The 24,370-nt window shown below is 40.5% G+C and overlaps 1 protein-coding gene, 1 long non-coding RNA gene and 1 other non-coding gene across 3 annotated transcripts; 2 read left to right on the top strand and 1 right to left on the bottom strand.

The window, feature by feature from the left end:
* Positions 1-5,106: 5,106 nt before the first annotated feature.
* On the top strand, positions 5,107-11,710 carry LOC139748780 (probable glutamate receptor). Its single transcript, XM_071662215.1, has 5 exons — positions 5,107-5,134; positions 5,229-5,330; positions 6,480-6,631; positions 9,844-9,995; positions 11,374-11,710. The coding sequence occupies exons 1-5, from the start codon at positions 5,107-5,109 to the stop codon at positions 11,708-11,710; spliced, it is 771 nt and encodes a 256-aa protein (XP_071518316.1).
* Positions 11,711-12,599: 889 nt separating this feature from the next.
* LOC139746743 (uncharacterized) lies at positions 12,600-17,995 on the top strand. Its single transcript, XR_011712218.1, has 3 exons — positions 12,600-12,734; positions 16,522-16,671; positions 17,815-17,995. It is a non-coding gene; the product is annotated as an uncharacterized lncRNA (long non-coding RNA).
* Positions 17,996-23,859: 5,864 nt separating this feature from the next.
* Positions 23,860-23,932, bottom strand: TRNAT-AGU (transfer RNA threonine (anticodon AGU)). The gene has a single exon. It is a non-coding gene; the product is annotated as a tRNA-Thr (tRNA).
* Between the last annotated feature and the right edge of the window lie 438 nt (positions 23,933-24,370).

Genomic DNA, 24,370 nt, shown 5'->3' with positions numbered 1-24,370 from the left:
GTTCCCTATCCACATCCAGGCCCCACAGACCTTCCCATGGTTTACCCCAGACGCTTCACATGCCCTGATTCAGTTTATTGACAGCATGTCTACTTCGGTATACCACATCGTTCTAATTCACTCTATTCCTTGCATGCCACTCACCCTCCTGTATGTTCAGGCCCCAATCGCTCAAAATCTTTTTCACTCCATCCTTCCACCTCCAATTTGGTCTCCCGCTTCCCCTTGTTCCCTCCACCTCTGACACATAAATCCTCTTTGTTAATCTTTCCTCACTTATTCTCTCCATATGTCCAAACCATTTCAACACACCCTCATCTGCTCTATCAACCACACTCTTTTTATTTCCACTCTTTTTATTTCTCTCTTACCCTCTCATCAATTACTCGATCAAACCATCTCACACCGCATATTGTCCACAAACATTTCATTTCTAACATATCCACACTCCTCCATACTATCGTATCTATATCCCATGTCTCGCAGCCATACAGCATTGTTGGAACTACAGTTCTCTCAAACATACCCATTTCTGCTCTCCAAGATAACTTTCCTTCCACACATTCTCCATCGCTCCCAGAACCTTCGCCTCCTCCGCCACCCTGTAACACACTTCTACTTCCATGGTCCCATCCGCTGCTAAGTCCACTCCCAGATATCTAAAACTCTCCACTTCTTCCAACTTTTCTCCATTCAAACTTACTTCCGAATTGACTTGTCCCTCAACCCTACTAAACTTAGTAACCTTGCTCTTAGTCACATTTACTCTTTAACTTTCTTCTTTCATATAATTTTCCAAACTCAATCACAAACTTCTCCAGTTTCTCGCTCGAATCGGTCACTAGATCTCTATCATCGGCGAAAAACAGTTGACTCAATTTCCAGGGCCTCTCGTCCCTAACAGACAGCATACTCGCCCTTCTCTCCAAAACTCTTGCATTTACCTACATAACCACTACATCTATAAACAGATTAAACAACCATGGGAACACTACGCACCCCTGCCGCAGACCGACATCCACCGGGAACCAATCACTCTCCTCACTTCCTACTCGTACACATGCCTTACATCTTTGGTAAAAAAAATTTCACTGGTTCTAGCAACTTATCTCCCTCACCATATATCTTAAACCTTCCACAAAGCATCTCTATCAACCCTATCATATGCCTTCTCCAGATCCCCAAATGCTAAATATATATCCATTTGTTTTTCTAAACATTTCTCACATACATTCTTCAAAGCGAACACCTGATCCAAACATCCTCTACCACCACTGAAACCACTCTTCTCTTCCCCAATCTGATGCTCTGTACATGCCTTCACCCTCTCAATTAATACCCTCCCATAAGATTTTCCAGGAATACTCAACAAACTTATGCCTCTGTAGTTTGACCGCTCACCTTTATCCCCTTTGCCTTTGTACAGTGGCACTATGCATGCATTCCGCAAATCATCAGGCACTTCACCATGGTCCACACATACAATGAATATCCTTACCAACCAATCAACAACACAGTTACCCCATTTTTCAATAAATTCCACGGCAATACCATCGAAACTCGCCCCCACTACCCCGACCAAAGCACCCGATGTCTGCCACTCTATCATCAAACACATTCAACAAACCTTCAAAATACTCTCTCCATCTCCTCACATCACCACTTCTTGTTATCACCACCCTATTTGCCCCCTTCACCGATGTTCCCATTTATTCTCTTATCTTACGTACTTTATTTACCTCCTTCCAAAACATATTTTATTTAATCCTAAATTTTGATGATACTATCTCACCCCAACTTTCATTTGTCCTCTTTTTCAACCCTTACACCTTTCTCTTGAACTCCTGCCGCTTTCCTTCATACATATCCCAGTCATTTGCACTACTTCCCTGTAAGTATCGTTCAAACGCCTCTCTTTTCTCTTTCACTACCGACTTTACTTCTTCATCCTACCATTCACTACCCTTTTAATTCTGTCCATCACAAGATAGTGATCAGACATCCCTCCTGCTGCCCATCTCAGCACATTAACATCCAAAAGTTTCTCTTTCGCGTGCCTATCAACACGTAATTCAATAACGCTATCTGGCCATCTCTCCTACTTACATACCTGTACTTATATACATCTCTCTTTTTAAACCAGGTATTCCCAATCACCAGTCTTTTTTCAGCACACAAATCCACAAGCTTCTCACCACTCCAATTTACAACAATTGGAACACCCCATGTACACCAATTATACCCTCAACTGCCACAGTACTCACCTCTGTATTTAATCACCCATCACTAAAACTCGGTTTTGTACATCAAAGCTGCTGACACACTCATTCAGCCGTTCCCAAAACACTTGCCTCTCATGATTTTTTTCTCATGACCAGGTGCATAGGCAATAATCACCCATCTCATTCCATCCACTTTCAGTTATAGAGACATCAATCTAAAATCTACTTTGATACACTCTATCACATCCTCCCAAAACTCCTGCTACTCCTTTCTTACCTCTTCTTCTCTCATCAACCCCTGACTTTTCTTCGAAGACTTTCTCAAACCACTCTTCCCCTTTTTCCTTGTGCTGTGTTTCACTCAGAGTCAGAATATGCAGGGCTCTTTCCTCAAACATACCACATATCTCTCCTTCCTTCTTATTCATCTATATATATATATATATATATATATATATATATATATATATATATATATATATATATATATATATATATATATATATATATATATATATATAATTTTATATTATCATACTTAGTTGCTGTCTCCCGCGTTAGCGAGGTAGAGCAAGGAAACAGACGAAAGAATGGCCCTACCCACCCACATACATATGTATACACATAAACGCCCACATGCGCACATATACATACCTAAACATTTCAACGTATACATACATAAACATACACAGACATATACATGAATACACATGTACATATTGATACCTGTTGCCTTCATCCATTGTCGTCGCCACCCTGCCACACATGAAACGACACCCCTCTCCCCCCGCGCGCGTGCGAGGTAGCGCTAGGAAAAGACAACAAAGGCCACATTCGTTCACACTCAGTCTCTAGCTATTATGTGTAATGCACCAAAACCACAGCTCCCTATCCATATTTAATCCCCGCTGACCTTCCCATGGTTTACTCCAGGTGTTTCGCATTCCCTGGTTCAGTCCATTGACAGCATGCCGACCCCGGTATACCACATCGTTCCAGTTCACTCTATTCCTTTCACCTTCCTGTGTGTCCAGGCCCCGATCGCTCAAAATCTTTTTCACTCCATCCTTCCACCTCCAAGTTGGTCTCCCGCTTTCTCTTGTTTCCCCCTACCTCTGACACTTATATCTTCTTTGTCAATCTTTCCTCACTCTCCATATAGCCAAAACATTTCAGCACACCCTCTTCTGCACTCTCAACCATACTCATTTTATTTCCACACATCTCTCTTACCCTTTCATTACTTACTCGATCAAACGACCTCACACCACACATTGTTCTCAAACATCACAATTCCAACACATCCACCTTCTTCCATATAACCCTGTCTATAGCCCATGCCTCGCAACCATAACATTGTTGGAACTAATATTTCATTACACATACTCATGTTTGCTTTCCAAGATAACGTTCTCTCCTTCCACACATTCTCCATCGCTCCCAGAAGCTTCGTCCCCTCCCCCTCCCTGTGGCTCACTTTCGCTTCCATGGTTCCATCCGCTGCTAAGTTCACTCACAGATATCCAAAACACTTCATTTCCTGATCTATCCTACAGTCTAGCACCGAAGGGGAGTGGGTGCTGTACATGAACCAGCTGTACTGGGGTCCGGGAGTGAGGCGTATCAACACCTGGTACCACCACAGGTTCACCCGCCAGTTAGACCTCTTCCCTGACAAACTGTCTGACTTACAGGGCGCCGTGCTTAAGGTGGGTTGACAATAGTTAATGTTAAGTTCTTGGTTATACTCAAGATTTGATACTGTTTACTTTAGTACCGTTACTCGTCCAGAGTTGTCACGATCTGGCAAAGTTGATTATGATTGTGTTAATCACAGCGACATGTGGACAGAGAAAAATCTGAAAATTATATCATAACCATGGAGTTCTTCTTATCTCTTACATTAAAATTACCAAAGCATCACTCACCTCTTCCCAAAAAGCACCCCTTTCTTCTAAAACCCTTTTACTAGCAGGTGCATCACCACAGGCAATCACCAACAACATCTGAACTCACTACCTTATATTCCTTAAAACAAACTACCAGATCCTTCTTTATCAGAGATGCTACATGAGACGATCTGTGGACCACATATTTGCTTGAAAGAATTTGTGTGAGAAACACTGAAGAGAAAGAGAAGGATCTGCTAGTGGCTTTAACGGATCCGGAGAAAAACGTGATGAGGTAGACAGATATGCCTCGAGGAAGGTGATACGAATATATGAAGTGGGAGACAACTTATTTATGCAATGAGAAGTTTTAATGGTGAAAGTAAAGCGTATGTGCCAGTAGGGAGGGAGAAGGGTAAGTTGTTCCTGGAGAAGATGGTTCTGTTTTATGTACGTCTGACGTCATCATGGCCATTCAATCTGATCTTAGATAGCAAGACGAAGAAGGAGATGGATGGACAGAGTGAAGGAAGCTTTGGAGTATCGGGGCCAGAACACCTATGAGGGTGTGAGGCATACATGAGGTACGATCAATTAGATCGACATATGAATGGGGGTAAGGGGAAGGCGACATGATATTAGTTAGATGAACCAGGGCAAGTGAAGAAACCAAGAGAACTAGAGAGTAGTCTGTAGAGCTTGGCTGCGGGGAGTAGACTCTAGGTTAGATATATTATACATGACAGCTGGGGAGTGGATGTTTGCGAATGCGATGTTCATTTGTCCTAGTCTTACCTTGCTAAGACGGGAAAAGTAGTTAAGCATAAAGGAAAAACAGTCATGGAATATCCGATACCAACATTTCCCTTTCTTTTTTTTCAAGGAATACAGACAATTATGTATCAATAACCGTCATAATGAAGCAACAACATTCATCATTAAATTCTCCATTATACATGGTCTCCAGAGTACATTTATTGATTTAACGCTCGAGCATGAGGTATGGAAGGTATGAATGCGGTGGTAAGGTTAGTAATTACCAATTCCTGAGAATGTTTTCTCTTATCTCCAGGTGTCAACGTTCCATTTTGAGCCGTGCAACTTCCTCCACCGGCAGAGAATGGCACGGTGGTTCTCTTTTATGGCACGGATGTGGAGACAGTCAAGGCCGTCGCTCGTGCTCTCAACATCACTCTCGAGTTTAGAGAAACACCAAATGGTAACGTAAAGTTACTAAGCCATTTTTGAATTTCTGATTATTTCAACTATCAATACCTCTCAGTCATACATACACAATAAGCAGAGAGGGTAAGTTTTACTTTGTCAAATAGTACACAAGTATTTCATGAAACGATAACGTTGCTGCAGATCACTTCCGAACTGTTCACAGAGATAAAAGACTAATCATCAAAGCTGAGCTTCCTCTGACTGAAGCCAAGCCATACAAATGATCGAACATTACGATCGACTATCATTCAGCACTTGACCACTCAATCATGGTCACAGTCAGCAAGGACTTCAACAATTTCGCAGTTGATGAAGTAGTTCCAAGTGGTCGTAACTAGGTGAAGGATGTTGCTGTCTCAAGGATGTGCAATAATTTCCTGATTTAAAATAGTCTTCAGTAAGTCTGAAGTTACTGTTTTCTCCCTTCATCACCTCTTTAGTTACTCCAGTCTACAGTAGGCCTGATAAAGATGCTTGAAATTATAACCTGCTGATTACAATCCGTTTTATTTCACTGTACAGAATGTCAGCGTGATGTTCTGTCAGTGGATTGAATCAGGGTTTATGAAGCGTCTGGAATAAACCATGCAAAGATCTGTGTGGCCTGGTTGTCGATAGGGAGCTGTGGTCTCGGTGCATTGCACATGACAGTGAGAGACTGAGTGTGAACGAATGTGGCCTTTTCTTCGTCTGTTCCTGGCGGTAACGTAGGAAACAGCCAACAAGTGTTAAAATAAAGAAAAATTAAGTCACATTCCGATAAAACTGTTGGTAGCAACCATCTACTATTTCGTTTCCATGAATCTCAGTTGGTTAAGATAAAGCAAAATACGTCTGATAAGGCTTGATGTCTATGTCACATGCTATATTTTACTGTGTATCTGTTTTGATGAGAGCTTAAAACCAGGCCTGATATCTAAATTGCACTATGTAATGTCTTGCCTATGATAAACTACCTGTGGTCACTGTTCACCCTGGAGCTGGAAGTTAACAAGAGACTTCAGAAGACAATTCCTGGACTCATTTTGCATTATAACATTAGACATATACACAATGTCTTACAGAACCTAATCATGAAATATTGTCTTCTGTTATGTGATGTTCAATGAACAGAGGATCTATGAATATCTTAATATTTCAGGAGAGACTTTTGGCGAAATGTATGACAACGGATCTTGGTATGGGTTGATGGGACAACTGCAGAGGCAAGAAGTGGACATAGGACTTTCCAACTTGTTCATCAGCAAACACTGGTTGCAGGTTATAGACTTGACCGCCCCGTACAGAGTAGAGGTAAGTTCAGTCTTGGAAACGAACTTCTGTCTTACTGAATCACCGATAAAATGAAAAGGAATAATTATAGGTAAATAGGTATTAAGTTGGACGAAAACCCTTCTTAGATTCATATGCCTAGATATCTCTATCAACATCAATATTTCTATATTTACAGTGATCTATATTACAATAGCATTGGATGATTATTATTCCCTTTCAAATTTAAGTTCTAGAAATGATGAAAGGTTATTTCAAATGTCAACAAACTGAGATGATTTCCATTCCAAAAAGCTACTGCTTAAGCCACAGTCTTGATTGCAGTCTGGGAAATAAGTTGTGTCTAGTGTTAATTGTGGGCAGTAATAAGAACAAATCTTTATCACCTGTGTACTAAGTGCTGTACTTCCATTATCATTATGGTTTAAGTATAGAAAGTCAAATCTTTTTAAGTATTTTCAGTCATATGTGACCATGATGAAATTCCTTCAAAGACCATATGAATTTTGTGTTCCTATTTTTGTTCATATTTGTGTTCACATTTCTGTTCATATTTGTGTTCATATTTTTGTTTAACCCTGGGGATAAGGGAGAGAAAATACTTCCCACGCATTCCTCACGTGTCGTAGAAGGCGACTAAAGGGGACGGGAGTGGGGGGGCTAGAAACCCTCCCCTCCATATATTTTATCTTTCTAAACGGGGAAACGGAAGAAGGAGTCACGCGGGGGGTGCGCATCCTCCTCGCAGGCTCAGATTGGGGTGTCTAAATATGTGTGGATGTGACCAAAATGAGAAAAAAGGAGAGATAGGGAGTATGTTTGAGGAAAGGACCCTGCATGTTTTGGCTCTGAGTGAAACGAAGCTCAAGGGTAAAGAGGAAGAGTGGTTTGGTAATGTCTTGGGAGTAAAGTCAGGGGTTAGTGAGAGCACAAGAGCAAAGGAAGAAGTAGCACTACTCCTGAAACAGGAGTGGCAGGAGTATGTGATAGAGTGTAAGAAAGTAAACTCTAGATTGATATGAGTAACACTGAAAGTGGATGGAGAGAGATGGGTGATTATTGGTGCATATGCACCTGGACATGAGAGGAAAGATCATGAAAGGCAAGTGTTTTGCAAGCAGCCGAGTCAGTGTGTTAGTGATTTTGATGCACGAGACCGGGTTATAGTGATGGGTGATTTGAATGCAAAGGTGAGTAATGTGGCAGTTGAGGGAACAATTGGTATACATGGGGCGTTCAGTGATGCAAATAGAAATGGTGAAGAGCTTGTAGATTTATGTGCTGAAAAAGGACTGGTGATTGGGAATACCTGGTTTAAAAAGAGAGATATACATAAGTATACATATATAAGTAGGAGAGATGGACATAGAGCGTTACTGGATTACATGTTAATTGATAGGCGCGCTAAAGAGAGACTTTTGCGTATTACTGTGCTGAGAGGTGCAACTGGAGAGATGTCTGATCATTATCTTGTGGAGGCGAAGGTGAAGATTTGTAGAGGTTTTCAGAAAACAAGAGAGAATGTTGGGGAGAAGAGAGTGGTGAGAGTAAGTGAACTGGGGAAAAAGACATGTGTAAGGAAGTGCCAGGAGAAACTGAGTGCAGAATGAAAAAAGTGAGAACAAAGGACGTAAGGGGAGTGAGGGAGGAATGGGATGTATTTAGGGAAGCAGTGATGGCTTGTGCAAAAGATGCTTGTAGCATGAGAAGCGTGGGAAGTGGGCAGATTAGAAAGGTTAGTGAGTGGTAGGATGAAAAAGTAAGATCATTAGTGAAAGAGAAGTGAGGCATTTGGACGATTTTTGCAGGGAAATAATGCAAATGACTGGGATATGATTCAAAGAAAGGGGCAGGAGATCAAGAGAAAGGTGCAAGAGGCAAAAAAAGAGGGCAAATGAGAGTTGGGGTGAGAGAGTATCATCAAATATTAGGGAGAATATAAAGAAGTTTTGGGGAGAGGTAAATAAGGTGCGTAAGACAAGGGAACAAATGGGAACATCAGTGAAGGGGGCAAATGGGGAGGTGAAAATAGGTAGTGGTGATATGAGAAGGAGATGGAGTTAGTATTTTGAAGATTTGTTAAATGTGTTTGATGATAAAGTGGCAGATATAGGGTGTTTTTGTCGAGATGGTGTGCAAAGTGAGAGGGTTAGGGAGAATTATTCGATAAACAGAGAAGAGGTAGTAAAAGCTTTGCGGAAGATGAAAGCCGGCAAGGCAGCGGGTTTGGATGGTACTGCAGTGGAACCTATTAAGAAAGGGGGCGACTCTATTGTTGACTGGTTGGTAAGGTTATCTAATTTATGTATGATTCATGGTGAGGTGCCTGAGGACTCTTGTAATGCTTGCATGGTGCCATTGTACAAAGGCAAAGGGGATAAGAGTGAGTGCTCAAATTACAGAGGTATAAGTTAATTGAGTATTCCTGGGAAATCATATGGGAGGATATTGATTGAGAGGGTGAAGGCATGTACAGAGCATCAGATTGGGGAGGAGCAGTGTGGTTTCAGAAGTGGGAGAGGATTCGTGGATCAGGTGTTTGCTTTCAAAAATGTATGTGAGAAATACTTAGAAATGCAAAGGGATTTGTATGTAGCATTTATGGATCTGGAGAAGGCATATGATAGAGTTGATAGAGATGCTCTGTGGAAGGTATTAAGAATATATGGTGTGGGAGGTAAGTTGTTAGAAGCAGTAAAAAGTTTTTATCGAGGATGTAAGGCATGTGTACGTGTAGGAAGCGAGGAAAGTGATTGGTTCTCAGTGAATGATGGTTTTCAACAGGGGTGCGTGATGTCTCTATGGTTGTTAAATTTGTTTATGGATGGGGTTGTTAGGGAGGTGAATGCAAGGATAGAGGGGCAAGTATGCAGTCTGTTGTGGATGAGAGAGCTTGGGAAGTGAGTTAGTTGTTGCTCGCTGATGATATAGCGCTGGTGGCTGATTCGGATGAGAAACTGCAGAAACTGGTGACTGAGTTTGGTAAAGTGTGTGAAAGAAGAAAGTTAAGAGTAAATGTGAATAAGAGCAAGGTTATTAGGTACAGTAGGGTTGAGGGTCAAGTCAATTGGGAGGTGAGTTTGAATATGTGTGTGTATAAGAATGACTTGAAATGAATCTATTTGCTAAAATTCACGTCCTACATAGTAATATATAAATCTCCCTATTCTTAAAAATGATTCTGGTACCCACTATCTGTAGCACGCGTGGCTAAAACTCTTCACTAAACACAGAGAACAGGTTTCCTGATCCGCGTGGAGCCTCCGTTACCCCACTGGCAAGCCCTGGCCTTCCCCTTCCACCAGTGGACCTGGCTGGCTGTCCTCGTTGGCCTTATTGCTTCTGGACCAGTTCTCTACCTCCTGGCCCGGGGCAGCGGCCAATGGTAAGGCAATAAGCACAGTCAAGTTATACCGTATGTAGTAGCATGTTTGTCCCATTTGTTGTGTTGACATTCTCATTGTGTTATCCCCTAATAGGGAAATAAGTTTTCGATCACTAAGCAATCGAATACTTTTCGTCTCACGTCCATGAGCAACTGGGTCTAAATCGATCAAATCCCATTAGGCTCACATTACCAGCAGCTAGCATTTTAGAGAACCTTTCTGTACAAACGCGGAGGCATATGAATACGAACATAGTGCATATGAACGTGCACTTTCATAGAACATAATTTCCTTCAACGGCCAGGGATCGAACCCAGGACCTTATGTGTGGTAGGCGGGAGCGCTACGGCTAGGCTATGATCACCTGGAGCTTTCTCTTTAAGAAGGTCCTCTATGCGTGTGATGTCAGAAATGAAATAAGGAGGCACGAAGAAACAAGAGATAGATGCGGTTTTGTCAGGATGATGAAAGTTAGCTCAATGGATACACAGGCCATACGGACCCCAAGGTCCAAGCGAGGTGGTCTGGCCTTAACATTACTGAAAGAGAAGCAGTCTCCTGAAAGTAGTGATATATAGAAATTTGACATGTCATCCCAGCCCCTCAACTTCTGCGCAATGACCAAAGTTACCATGGACTGCTGGCCATTGTTTGCTACCTTTCCTCTATGGCAGGTCTCTCGCTAAGGTTCTACAATGTTATTATTGAGGCATCACATTTGCTACTAAGTTTGTAACTGGTTTTCATATCCCTCTCTTCTGTTTATCATCGCAGCCATTTGTAATGTTTAGATTGTGGAATGATCATCATATACCAGGGGTAGCCGTAACACTGTTTACTCTGGGAATCATCAGTGCAGACTGCAACAGTGACCTGGTGCATAGATTCTTATGCTTATTAACAAAGTAGTAAAGCTGCTAATTTATGACAGGTCTTCAACTTCGCTCTTTGAGACCCTTCGAAATATTTTTGAAACAAAGAAGATTCAAAGCGCATTTGGGTATATACTTCTTATGTATATTCATGATACAGTACAACTTTGATGGTTTTATTTTCTATCATTCTCCTCGTTGCTAAGTATTGCAGTCAATGTGTACTGTCTCACTAAGATATATCACTGGATCAATAAGCGTGTGCTGTCACGCTCAAAGTGCTCTCATAGATATACAGACTGACATCATTCCAGCAAAAAAATCTATATTGCCCTGTTACATTTACCAGTGGAATTATGTAATATATTTTCTAACAAATTTTCTGTTGAAAATGGATGCATATTTAGGAAAACTTACCTGAATTCTTATAATCTAAACTGAGAGAGTTTTGGATATACCAACAGAAAGAATCATCAGCTTATAACAGCACGTCCTTCTCCAACAGTGGTGGTGAGATCAGGAACCTGCAGGACCTGAGCTTCGCCTGGTACTACGCCTTCGGCCTCCACTTCTGTGAGACCCATAAGTCTCTGCCCCGTAGTAGCAGCACTCAGATCTTCGTCCAGTTCCTGTGGCTGTACACCCTGGTTCTGACCACTAGCTACTCCGCCAGCCTCAAGTCTTTCCTGCTGGTCAAGAAAAAACCGCACATGATTCAGACCATTAAGGAGCTATATGAGTCAGGCCTCGAAGTCGGGGGAGTAACAGACCTCTTCAAGAATGAATTATCCGTGTCTAGTAACCCTTACCTACAGGTTAGTGTGCAACATTATCTCGAATGACGTCCACAGTCAGGATAACCAATACTTAGTATATTTCACACCTACGCATACCTAAAATTTTTTCTTTTTTATGTTGTTTAACTGAAATCATCCAGGCATCACGTACGACATACGCCTGACGTTCACTCCTACACCGATAACATCAACACAGAAGCAACACAAACTAACTGCTCTCAAAACACTAACTGGCATCAGGTTTAGACGAGAAAAAGATTCCTTTACCTTCCCCTACGAACGATTCATCCGTTCCAACCCAGACTGCGCCTCAACACCCTGGTCTTCCATCCTCTCAGAGCAAAATTTGAAGACGAGAAGAAAAATACTAAAATATTCTGAAATTCTTTACTGAATGACATATTTGAGTTTGTAAGTCTCTTCTAGGATGTTACTGCTTCAGTATTCTTTGGATACATATATTTTCATATATTTCATATATTTTCATATATTTACATATATCTTACATACATTTCTTTGGATACATATATTTTCACGTTTTCTTTGTTCAATCTTTATGTCAATTTGTGTGTGTGTGTGTGTGTATTTGAGGGTCCTTTTGTTGACTCGAAACACGTGCCAGATGCTTCCGGTAGTATTGTACACGAGTACTTAGTGACAGCACTTTGACTCCGGTTCCTATATCAAGGAATAAACTATTGAAATTGAAAATAAATTGATTTTGTGGATGAGGTTTTTATATACTTGTTATTGTGTGTGTTTATATGTGTGAATACTTTAAGTATATATCTTTTTTGCATATGTATTTTTTCTTTGCTTACATTTCTGTATCATGAAAATAAAGCAAAGAGATCAAGGCTTCAAAATGATCACATTTGGGTGCAGGAGTTGTATAATTCGCCAACCTTCACAGGGCCTGGCAAAAGTCTACAAATATCACGAAGTGTTGGAGGACATATACATCCCGGTGCTCCAAGGTACAGGGGTGTACCTGGAGAACAGAATCTCTATGGAATATCTTATGAACAGATTCAGCAGGCGAGGCGTCTCTCTCCTTAGGGTCATGAAGGTCAGTTATGCAGCTTCATTCAAGAACTCTGGGGTACAAGGGCAGCATTGCCGACCGTGACGCATTCAGGGGCCGCCTAGGGTCGGGTCCGCATGAGTGTGAATCCTGGTCACGGCATTCGATCCACAGTTCACCCAAATGTTCATCCTCCACTAGGGGCTGGTGGATAAGATGGGTGCCTGGCTTAGGTTACAGTATACCCACACACACACACACACACACACACACATATACATATATATATATATATATATATATATATATATATATATATATATATATATATATATATATATATATATATATATATATATATATATATATATATATATATATATATATATATATATATATATATATATATATATATATATATTTCTTTTTTTTCTTTTTTTTTTTTATACTTTGTCGCTGTCTCCCGCGTTTGCGAGGTAGCGCAAGGAAACAGACGAAAGAAATGGCCCAACCCCCCCATACACATGTATATACATACGTCCACACACGCAAATATACATACCTACACAGCTTTCCATGGTTTACCCCAGACGCTTCACATGCCTTGATTCAATCCACTGACATCACGTCAACCCCGGTATACCACATCGCTCCAATTCACTCTATTCCTTGCCCTCCTTTCACCCTCCTGCATGTTCAGGCCCCGATCACACAAAATCTTTTTCACTCCATCTTTCCACCTCCAATTTGGTCTCCCTCTTCTCCTCGTTCCCTCCACCTCCGACACATATATCCTCTTGGTCAATCTTTCCTCACTCATTCTCTCCATGCACCCAAACCATTTCAAAACATCCTCTTCTGCTCTCTCAACCACGATCTTTTTATTTCCACACATCTCTCTTACCCTTACATTACTTACTCGATCAAACCACCTCCCACCACACATTGTCCTCAAACATCTCATTTCCAGCACATCCATCCTCCTCCGCACAACTCTATCCATAGCCCACGCCTCGCAACCATACAACATTGTTGGAACCACTATTCCTTCAAACATACCCATTTTTGCTTTCCGAGATAATGTTCTCGACTTCCACACATTCTTCAAGGCTCCCAGGATTTTCGCCCCCTCCCCCACCCTATGATTCACTTCCGCTTCCATGGTTCCATCCGCTGCCAGATCCACTCACAGGTATCTAAAACACTTTACCTCCTCCAGTTTTTCCCCATTCAAACTTACCTCCCAATTGACTTGACCCTCAACCCTACTGCACCTGATAACCTTGCTCTTATTCACATTTACTCTTAACTTTCTTCTTTCACACACTTTACCAAACTCAGTCACCAGCTTCTGCAGTTTCTCACATGAATCAGCCACCAGCGCTGTATCATCAGCGAACAACAACTGACTCACTTCCCAAGCTCTCTCATCCACAACAGACTTCATACTTGCGCCTCTTTCCAAAACTCTTGCATTCACCTCCCTAACAACCCCATCCATAAACAAATTAAACAACCATGGAGACATCACACGCCCCTGCCGCAAACCTGCATTCACTGAGAACCAATCACTTTCCTCTCTTCCTACACGTACACATGCCTTACATCCTCGATAAAAACTTTTCACTGCTTCTAACAACTTGCCTCCCACACCATATATTCTTAATACCTTCCACAGAGCATCTCTATCAACTCTATCATATGCCTTCTCCACATCCATAAATGCTACATACAAATCCATTTGCTTTTCTAAGTATTTCTCACATACATTCTTCAAAGCAAACACCTGATCCACACATCCTCTACCACTTCTGTAACCACAATGCTCTTCCCCAATCTGATGCTCTGTACATGCCTTCACCCTCTCAATCAATACCCTCCCATATAATTTACCAGGAATATTCAACAAACTTATACCTCTGTAATTTGAGCACTCTTATCCCCTTTGCCTTTGTACAATGGCACTATGCACGCATTCAGCCAATCCTCAGGCACCTCACCATGAGTCATACATACATTAAATAACCTTACCAACCAGTCAACAATACAGTCACCCCCTTTTTTAATAAATTCCACTGCAATACCATCCAAACCTGCTGCCTTGCCGGCTTTCATCTTCCGCAAAGCTTTTACTACCTATTCTCTGTTTACCAAATCATTTTCCCTAACCCTCTCACTTTGCACACCACCTCGACCAAAACACCCTATATCTGCCACTCTATCATCAAACACATTCAACAAACCTTCAAAATACTCACTCCATCTCCTTCTCACATCACCACTACTTGTTATCACCTCCACATTATCGCCCTTCACTGAAGTTCCCATTTGCTCCCTTGTCTTACGCACTTTATTTTCCTCCTTCCAAAACATCTTTTCATTCTCCCTAAAATTTAATGATACTCTCTCACCCCAACTCTCATTTGCCCTCTTTTTCACCTCTTGCACCTTTCTCTTGACCCCCTGTCTCTTTTATACATCTCCCACTCAACTGCATTTTTTTCCCCGCAAAAATCGTCCAAATGCCTCTCTCTCCTCTTTCACTAATAATCTTACTTTTTCATCCCACCACTCACTACCCTTTCTAATCAACCCACCTCCCACGCTTCTCATGCCACAAGCATCTTTTGCGCAATCCATCACTGATTCCCTAAATACATCCCATTCCTCCCCCACTCCCCTTACTTCCATTGTTCTCACCTTTTTCCATTCTGTACTCAGTCTCTCCTGGTACTTCCTCACACAAGTCTCCTTCCCAGGCTCACTTACTCTCACCACCCTCTTCACCCCAACATTCACTCTTCTTTTCTGAAAACCCATACAAATCTTCACCTTAGCCTCCACAAGATAATGATCAGACATCCCTCCAGTTGCACCTCTCAGCACATTAACATCCAAAAGTCTCTCTTTCGCGCGCCTGTCAATTAACACGTAATCCAATAACGCTCTCTGGCCATCTCTCCTACTTACATACGTATACTTATATATATATATATATATATATATATATATATATATATATATATATATATATATATATATATATATATATATATATATATATATATATATATATGTTTTATTTTTTTTTTTTTTTTTTCCAAAAGAAGGAACAGAGAACTGGGCCAGGTGAGGGTATTCCCTCAAAGGCCCAGTCCTCTGTTCTTAACGCTACCTCGCTAATGCGGGAAATGGCAAATAGTTTGAAAGAAAGAAAGATATATATATATATATATATATATATATATATATATATATATATATATATATATATATATATATATATATATATATATATATATATATATATATATATATATATATGTTTTATATATATATATATATATATATATATATATATATATATATATATATATATATATATATATATATATATATATATATATATATATATATATATATATATATATGTATATATGTTTTCGCTTGGAAGAGAGAGAGAGAGAGAGAGAGAGAGAGAGAGAGAGAGAGAGAGAGATAATGTACCTATTTACCAACGAGTATTTACGACGAGATTTTTGTTGCGAAGGCAGAAGGTTAGGGCTAAGCTGTCACTACACGTCTTGTTTGAGGAATAAGACTGTTCTACTCACCCACCATATATGTTACATGATCATCAGTTCTGGACTCATCTGGGATTTATTTCGACCATATGTCAAGTGTTCTTTTCGAAGTTCCTCTCGTTGTTCCATTCACGTTTCTCACACCTGGTAGCGCAATGCATAGTCGTTCTAACTTACCTACTTTGGGCTTTCGTGTATCTAATTCGTCTGTTGGGTCTATAAAGTCAAGCGTGATACATGTCTTGCAGGAATCCTATCGCTCGTACAGTGTGGGCTTGGGTTTGCAACGTCACTCTCCACTCAAAAGGAAGTTCGACATCGTTGTTGGCTGGATACAGCAAAGTGGTATCTACTCCAAATTCACCTCTGAAACACTTCAGCTGCACGCTTCACTGAAAGTAAGTCGCTTTACTTCATACAGGAGGAGTAAAGAAATATTTGCACTGTTGTAACTTTGTCAATGTAAGTCAAAGTGTATAGCAAAGCTTATCCATATTTTCACATCAGTGAACAAGATTTTAGCGTTAGACGGGGGTAAGCCTTTTATTTCTACTGGTGAGTTGGTGCTTGGTTATATGGAATGCTTTGCCTGAGGAAGGTGTATCGCTATTACTAAGAACTGAGTGCTGAGCATACTGAAGTGTGTTTGAACTGGAGATGTATTTTGTTTCGTTGCACAGTTGATAAATATTTGTCGATACCAGTCAGCCGGTGATTGTTCTGTGTGCTCTGTTTTGTGTGGTTTGCAGCTCTGTTATGTTAGTTCTTATGACGATATATGAGTTGGCAGATCAAGCATAGTTTAGGATGAAGATATACATCTGTTTAAGCGGATGATAACCGACTCTTTTCGTGTCCAAACTTGGTACCAATAATTGTCCCATGGGAATTTAGTTTCTATTCTTTGACTTTGTAGTACTTGTGGTGATGGGACTAAATGTCATGTGTGAGTCTCAAGTGATGCCAGTGTGACTGGAGTATCGTGAGGTGGGACGGGTTAGAAGGGTGAGAGCAGACATCTGTGCTGAAATAGATTTTCTGTTTCGGGTAAGCCAGTCTCCCGACAGCGTGATGAAGCGCTGCACGCTTGTTGCTTCCCGGGTAGGTTAGGGTGGTAAGATGATGATAATAAGATGATGTGAATACGAGAACATCACTCTGTGATCTGCGGGGATAATGGAAAGTCGAGTAAAAAGTGACAAAAAAGGCTGGAAAAAAAAAGGAGTCTGTAATAGTAGTGACACAAACAGAAGTTCTCAGATTATGTCAATAATGTTCGATGAGCTTAAGAGGCATCTAATATGAAAGCTTCATTTTCGTTCTTCATTTCCCTGCGTTTTCTACCTTAGAACATCTGCCTCGACATTTCTGCAAACATCCATCAGATGACTGCATTTTCATCTCATCTAAATCAGCTGGTAAATGCTAGTGTAAAAGTCTAGCTATGTCGTGTAGAAAACTGAATATGTCTCAGAGAAGGTTACGCTGTCGCCTCGATAATGTAGTAGGATGTGTACCATCCCTGCGTCTCTCTTCTTCAGGAGGATGACGGTGGTGTCGACGACAGTGTGAGCGGCCAGGAGGACCTTCGTGCAGACGGCGTCGTTCCCCTCAGCCTGGACAACATGCAGGGCCTCTTCTTGATCACTGGCTTTGGCTGGTTCTGCTCTGTTCTCTCCTTCATACTCGAGAAAACAATCTTGTCTCGTTAGTTACAAGTAAAAATACTAAGAGCTGGCTCACTGTTTCTTGATAATTCTTTCATCTTGATTTTGGTTGATAACAGGAACACACGTCTTATTAACCAGGCCAACCTACCCCTAACACAGGCCCCCTTAACCACCAGGCACTTTCCCTTTAACGGTCAGACCAGTGTGTAGTCGAGGCTGCCGAAGGAGAGACGGCATTGTTGTGTTGGAGTTAGGACTTAAAACCTTTATGAATTGTTTGCATCTGATGAGGTGGATTGTCTCCGTGAGACATGTAGTGATGCTCGTATAGAAAATTACAAGTTAGATATAATCACATGAACTCCTGATGAAATGCAATTTCACCTTCATAATTATGATCATCATCACGGACTGAATATGATCAACATATCAACAGTTAAGGATCGCAATAGAGTTCCCACCTGACAACACTCAGGACTTCCTAATACCTGCTAGACTTAATGATAAGTACTGCCGTGCCAACCTCTGTGCTAACACCAAAAATACAACATAAATTCCTACAAGAATGCCTTAGGAACAAGATAACACTACGCACCCTAAACCCAAGTGGTTATCATGAGAAGAAACGAACTCCATTTGGGAGAACAGAGGATGAAATTCTTCTAGAGCACATAGACAACACAAAAACTGACTATGACCAGGGTTTCTGCTACCTCAGAAATGCGAGTAAAGAACTCTCCTCCGCTTGTGTTGACCCAGTCGCTGCTGCTAACCGTATGAGTAAAGCATGAAGATGAACAAAAGAAAAATCATCAGAAAGAAGAACCATCTGGAATGGAAAATTGACAAGATCTTTGACAACAGTTTATTGGCGAAAGCCTCATACCCAGATAAGAACATCATCAATCTTTCCTCCTACTCCTTAACCAAGGACTAAAAACTTGCTCTGGGATTTGATCTCTCTTTATCTTTCAAATCCACTGATACTTTTAAGGTGAAACCTATAGTGTCCATCGTGAACTCCACTTGTAACACCAACCAGGAATTTGAGTATATATCAGGTTCAATCTTAAGTGCCTTGGCCAGTGATAGCATTTCCAGATGTCGCATAGATTCCAAAGAGCCATTGAAAATCTCATGAAAAATAAAGATGTTCCTATCACAAATTCAGATAAGACTAATCGGTTTGTGATTTTGAACACAGTTGATTATAGATATAAACTTCAGGATCTTTTAAACGGTAAAGAAACATATGAAAGATTAACATCCAATCCCCTTAGTAATAAAGACCTTCAACTCTAGACTCAACAATTGTTAGATAAGGACCAGGACATTATGAAGTCAGTGAGGATGGTGTATCCCTCTTTTCCTTATATTTATGGTCTCCCTAAAACTCACAATGATGGATATCCCCTCAGAATACTTATCAATTCTGTTAATTCTTCTGATTATAAATCAACCAAAAGGTAAGCTAAACAGCTTAGCAGTGTTCAAGGAAAAATATCTCCATCGCATGTTATAGGTAACCTAATTTTTGTAAACAAGGCTAAGAACATCAATTTACCTTAACGTTAACTCATTAGTTTGATGTGAATTCCCTTTTCACTAAAGTCTCCATTAATGAAACCATCACATACCTGAGGAGGAAATTACCCACTATCCATAGAAAACTTTCATTGACTTAGTTAAACTTTGTGTTTCTAATAATGTTATCCAAGATGATGAAGATAATTATTATAGACAGAAATTGGTCTTGCAATGGGAAACCCTCTTAGTCCTATCCTCAGTACCTTATTCATGGAATATTTGAGACTGAAATCCTAACTTTAATCAGTAATCATCCAAAAACCTGGTTAAGATATGTTGATGAAGTATGTTCCTTATGGCCATCTTCTCAAGATTATGATGTTTTTAATGGATCAAATACCATCCACCTCAACATCAGATTCAATACTGAATGAGAAAGAGAAGGCAAATTGCCGTTTCTTGATGTGTTGATAACTAGGGAATCTGATCATTTGTCCTACACAATCTACAGGAAGCCTATCAATCCTGAGAGTTATATTCATCATTTTTCAGTATATGATGCTTCTGGAAAAATGTACTAGTCATGTAGATATCTTTAAGAGCAGTACGGATGTGTGATCTTATAAGTCTGGTACACGAATGTAGTCATATAAGACGTATCTTTATGCAGTTACGTTATAGTGGTGTCTAAATAAGGCTTACCGGAAAGCTAGGAAAACATTTTATCTTTTTCGTATGAAAAACGTGGGAGGTGGGCAGATTAGAAAGGGTAGTGAGTGGTGGAATGAAGAAGTAAGATTATTAGTGAAACAGAAGATAGAGGCATTTGGACGATTTTTGCAGGGAAATAATGCAATTGACTAGGAGATGTATAAAAGAAAGAAGCAGAAGGTCAAGAGAAAGGTGCAAGAGGTGAAAAAGAGGGCAAATGGGAGCTGGGGTGAGAGGGTATCATTAAATTTTAGGGAGAATAAAAAGATGTTTTGGAAGGAGGTAAATAAAGTGCGTAAGACAAGGGAACAAATGGGAACATCAGTGAAGGGGGCTAATGGGGAGGTGATAACACGTAGTGGTGATGTGAGAAGGAGATGGAGTGAGTGTTTTGAAGGTTTGTTTAATGTGTTTGATGATAGAGTGGCAGATATAGGGTGCTTTGGTCGAGGTGGTGTGCAAAGTGAGAGAATTAGGGAAAATGATTTGGTAAACAGAGAAGAGGTAGTAAAAGCTTTGCCGAAGATGAAAGCCGGCAAGGCAGCGGGATTGGATGGTATTTCAGTGGGATTTATTACAAAAGGGGGTGACTGTATTGTTGACTGGTTGGTAAGGTTATTTAATGTATGTATGACTCATAGTGAGGTGCCTGAGGATTGGCGGAATGCGTGCATAGTGCCATTGTACAAAGGCAAGAGGAATAAGAATGAGTGCTTAAATTACAGAGATATAAGTTTGTTGAGTATTCCTGGGTAATCATATAGAAGGGTATTGATTGAGAGGGTGAAGGCATGTACAGAGCATCAGATTGGGGAAGAGCAGAGTGGTTTCAGAAGTGGTAGAGGATGTGTGGATCAGGTGTTTGCTTTGAAGAATGTATGTAAGAAAGACTTAGAAAAGCAAATGGATTTGTATGTAGCATTTATGGATCTGGAGAAGGCATATGATAGAGTTGATAGAGATGCTCTGTGGAAGATATTAAGAATATATGGTGTGGGAGGCAAGTTGTTAGAAGCAGTGAAAAGTTTTTATCGAGGATGTAAGGCATGTGTACGTGTAGGAAGAGAGGAAACTGATTGGTTCTCAGTGAATGTTGGTTTGCGGCAGGGGTGCGTGATGTCTCCATGGTTGTTTAATTTTTCTATGGATGGGGTTGTTAGGGAGGTGAATGCAAGAGACATGGAAAGAGGGGCAAGTATGCAGTCTGTTGTGGATGAGAGAGCTTGTTGTTCGCTGATGATACAACGCTGGTGGCTGATTCGGTCGAGAAACTGCAGAAGCTGGTGACTGAGTTTGGTAAAGTGTGTGAAAGAAGAAAGCTGAGTGTAACTGTGAATGATAGCAAGGTTATTAGGTACAGTGGGGTTGAGGGACAAGTCAATTGGGAGGTAAGTTTGAATGGAGAAAAACTGGAGGAAGTGAAGTGTTTAGATATCTCTGAGTGATTTAGCAGCGGACGGAACCATGGAAGCGGAAGTGAGTCATAGGGTAGGGGGAAAATGTGTGGAAGTCGAGAACGTTATCATCGGAAAGCAAAAATGGGTATGTTTGAAGGAATAGTGGTTCCAACAATGTTATATGGTTGCGAGGCGTGGGCTATAGATAGAGCTGTGCGGAGTAGGGTGGATGTGCTGGGAAATGAGATGTTTGAGGACAATATGTGGTGTGAGGTGGTTTGATCGAGTAAGTAATGAAAGGGTAAGAGAGATGTGTGGTAATGAAAGGAGCGTGGTTGAGAGAGCAGCGGAGGGAGTCTTGAAATGGTTTGGTCACATGAAGAGAATGAGTGAAGAAATATTGACCAAGAGGATATATGTGTCAGAGTTGGAGGGAACAAGGAGAATTGGGAGAGCAAATTGGAGGTGGAAAGATGGAGTGAAAAAGATTTTGAGTGATCGGGGCCTGAACATGCAGGAGGGTGAAAGGCGTGCAAGGATAGAGTGAATTGGAACTATGTGGTATACCGGGGTCGACGTGCTGTCAATTGATTGAACCAGGGCATGTGAAGCGTCTGGGGTAAACCATGGAAAGTTTTGTGGGGCCTTGATGTGGAAAGTGAGCTGAGGTTTCGGTGCATTATACATGACAGCTAGAAACTGAGTGTGAACGAATGTGGCCTTTGTTGTCTTTTCCTAGCGATACCTCGCGCACATGAGGGGGAGGGGGTTGTTATTTCACGTGTGGCGTGGTGGCATGGGAATGAATAAAGGCAGACAGTACGAAATATGTGCATGTGTATATATGTATATGTCTGTGTGTGTATATATATATATGTATACGTTGAGATGTATAGGTATGTATATTTGTGTGTGTGGACGTGTATGTATATACAGGTGTATGTTGATGGTTTGGGCCATTCTTTCGTCTGTTTCCTTCGCCACCTCGCTAACGCGGGAGACAGCGACAAAGTAAAATGAATAAGAAATAATATATATATATATATATATATATATATATATATATATATATATATATATATATATATATATATATATATATATATATATATATATATATATATATTCACACACACACACACACACACACACACACTATATTCACATTTGTTTCCATATGTGTGAAGTGAATTATGTACATAAAGCTTCACATTTCCATCACATGTAATCTCATCTTATATCTAGTGTTGTGCAGTGAACTAAAGCTCCCACACTGTGCACAACGTGAATATCATAGATATTTGGTTCATACAACAGACAACTGTCGACACCATCGTTAAAAACGAAGAGCAGAGTGAGTCCCTGTGTTATGATGGTTGGTTTTGAGGGCTCTGACTCTCTCGAGGCTAACGCTTGTGTCCCGGACTCGGCAGACAGTCAACAGTCATGGCTGTTGCTCATCGTCTCCTTTTTTTCAATGGTCGACGTTGTCGCTCGTCCGAACCCCGTCTGTGTCGAAGAGGTGCTGAAGGCCCACTGACGAAGTTTGAGCAGTGATCCAGCCTAGTGCCTGAACAATTCTGAGGGGAAGTGGCTTTGGTAGTGGGCAGATAACCCGAAAGGCTGTAGGTGAGATGAGAGGAGAGCGCGTGAACTAGTGATTCTGTAAAGGAGGAAGTGATAGCATCACACAGCTGTTCCAAGGCAGACAATCCTGACCCAACAGCAACAGTACAGGGAGAGAGTTTCCAAGCGGTGATTACGAAGAGAAAAAGGATCTAAAGCGAGAGCTGTTGAAATGCAAAAGGTAAATGAGGGAAAAGATAAAGGTATAGTAATCTTTGGTGAAATAAAGCCAAGTAGGTAGTGCATGAAAGTACTCAGAAAGACGAACGAAATTCTTGGATGAATCCAGGAAAATATGAGATAAGTGTTCTTTAGGAAGGAAGAGGAAAGAATACAAATGTGAACGTAATACAGGAGAATAATCGACGCGTGCAGACCGTACCAACGGCACAAGGAACTCATGAGCTGGCAAAACACGTGGGTAGAGGGAGGTTTGTATCTTCCTAGTGTTGTATGTATGTTTCCACGAATTATTTTTGTGGGTTGCTACACTGGAATGGCAGTAATAAAAGCAATTACTCTCAGGGTACACACACACACACACACACACTCATATATGTATATATATATATATATATATATATATATATATATATATATATATATATATATATATATATCTTTTTTCTCTCTAGAAAACGTAATTTCGTCCGGCTGCCTTCAGGGAGGATCGAACTCCCGGCCTCTGGTTTACTAGACCAGCGCTCTCGCCACTGAGCTATGAAGGCTGTTGTAGTATGAATACTTTCTGTGATTGGTATGTATATACGCAATCAAACATACTTTAGCCTGAGCTATGGGTGTATGTGTCTATCTGTCTGTGTTACTGGATCCATCCTGCTTGAGTTCACACTAATAGTGCAAAGTTTCCCATACCGAGGCTTTATAATCACTAGTCGAAAAAACAGAGCAAAGTCTCATAAAAAACTTCTCTCTCCATAAGAGACCAGCTTGTCCCTGCTATTGAGTGTAACGTAGCCTTCCAGTTACAAGGGCCCCTGCAAAAGAACCCTTCCAGAAATTGATATTCGGGTATATATATATATATATATATATATATATATATATATATATATATATATATATATATATATATATATATATATATATATATATATATATATATATATATATATATATATATATATATATATATATATATATAT

This window comes from Panulirus ornatus, chromosome 5, assembly GCF_036320965.1.
Source record: "Panulirus ornatus isolate Po-2019 chromosome 5, ASM3632096v1, whole genome shotgun sequence".
Lineage (NCBI taxonomy): Eukaryota > Metazoa > Arthropoda > Malacostraca > Decapoda > Palinuridae > Panulirus > Panulirus ornatus.
The sequence above is the reverse complement of the archived record's forward strand: the minus strand, read 5'-3'. Positions and strand labels throughout refer to the sequence as shown.

Bases quoted from the DNA above. Each gene is read 5' to 3' on its own strand.
- LOC139748780 (XM_071662215.1), top strand. From the start codon at position 5,107: ATGAGGTATGGAAGGTATGAATGCGGTG. The intron at 5,331-6,479 runs GTAACGTAAAGT...TTAATATTTCAG, and splicing joins GTTTAGAGAAACACCAAATG to GAGAGACTTTTGGCGAAATG. The intron at 6,632-9,843 runs GTAAGTTCAGTC...CACTAAACACAG, and splicing joins CCGCCCCGTACAGAGTAGAG to AGAACAGGTTTCCTGATCCG.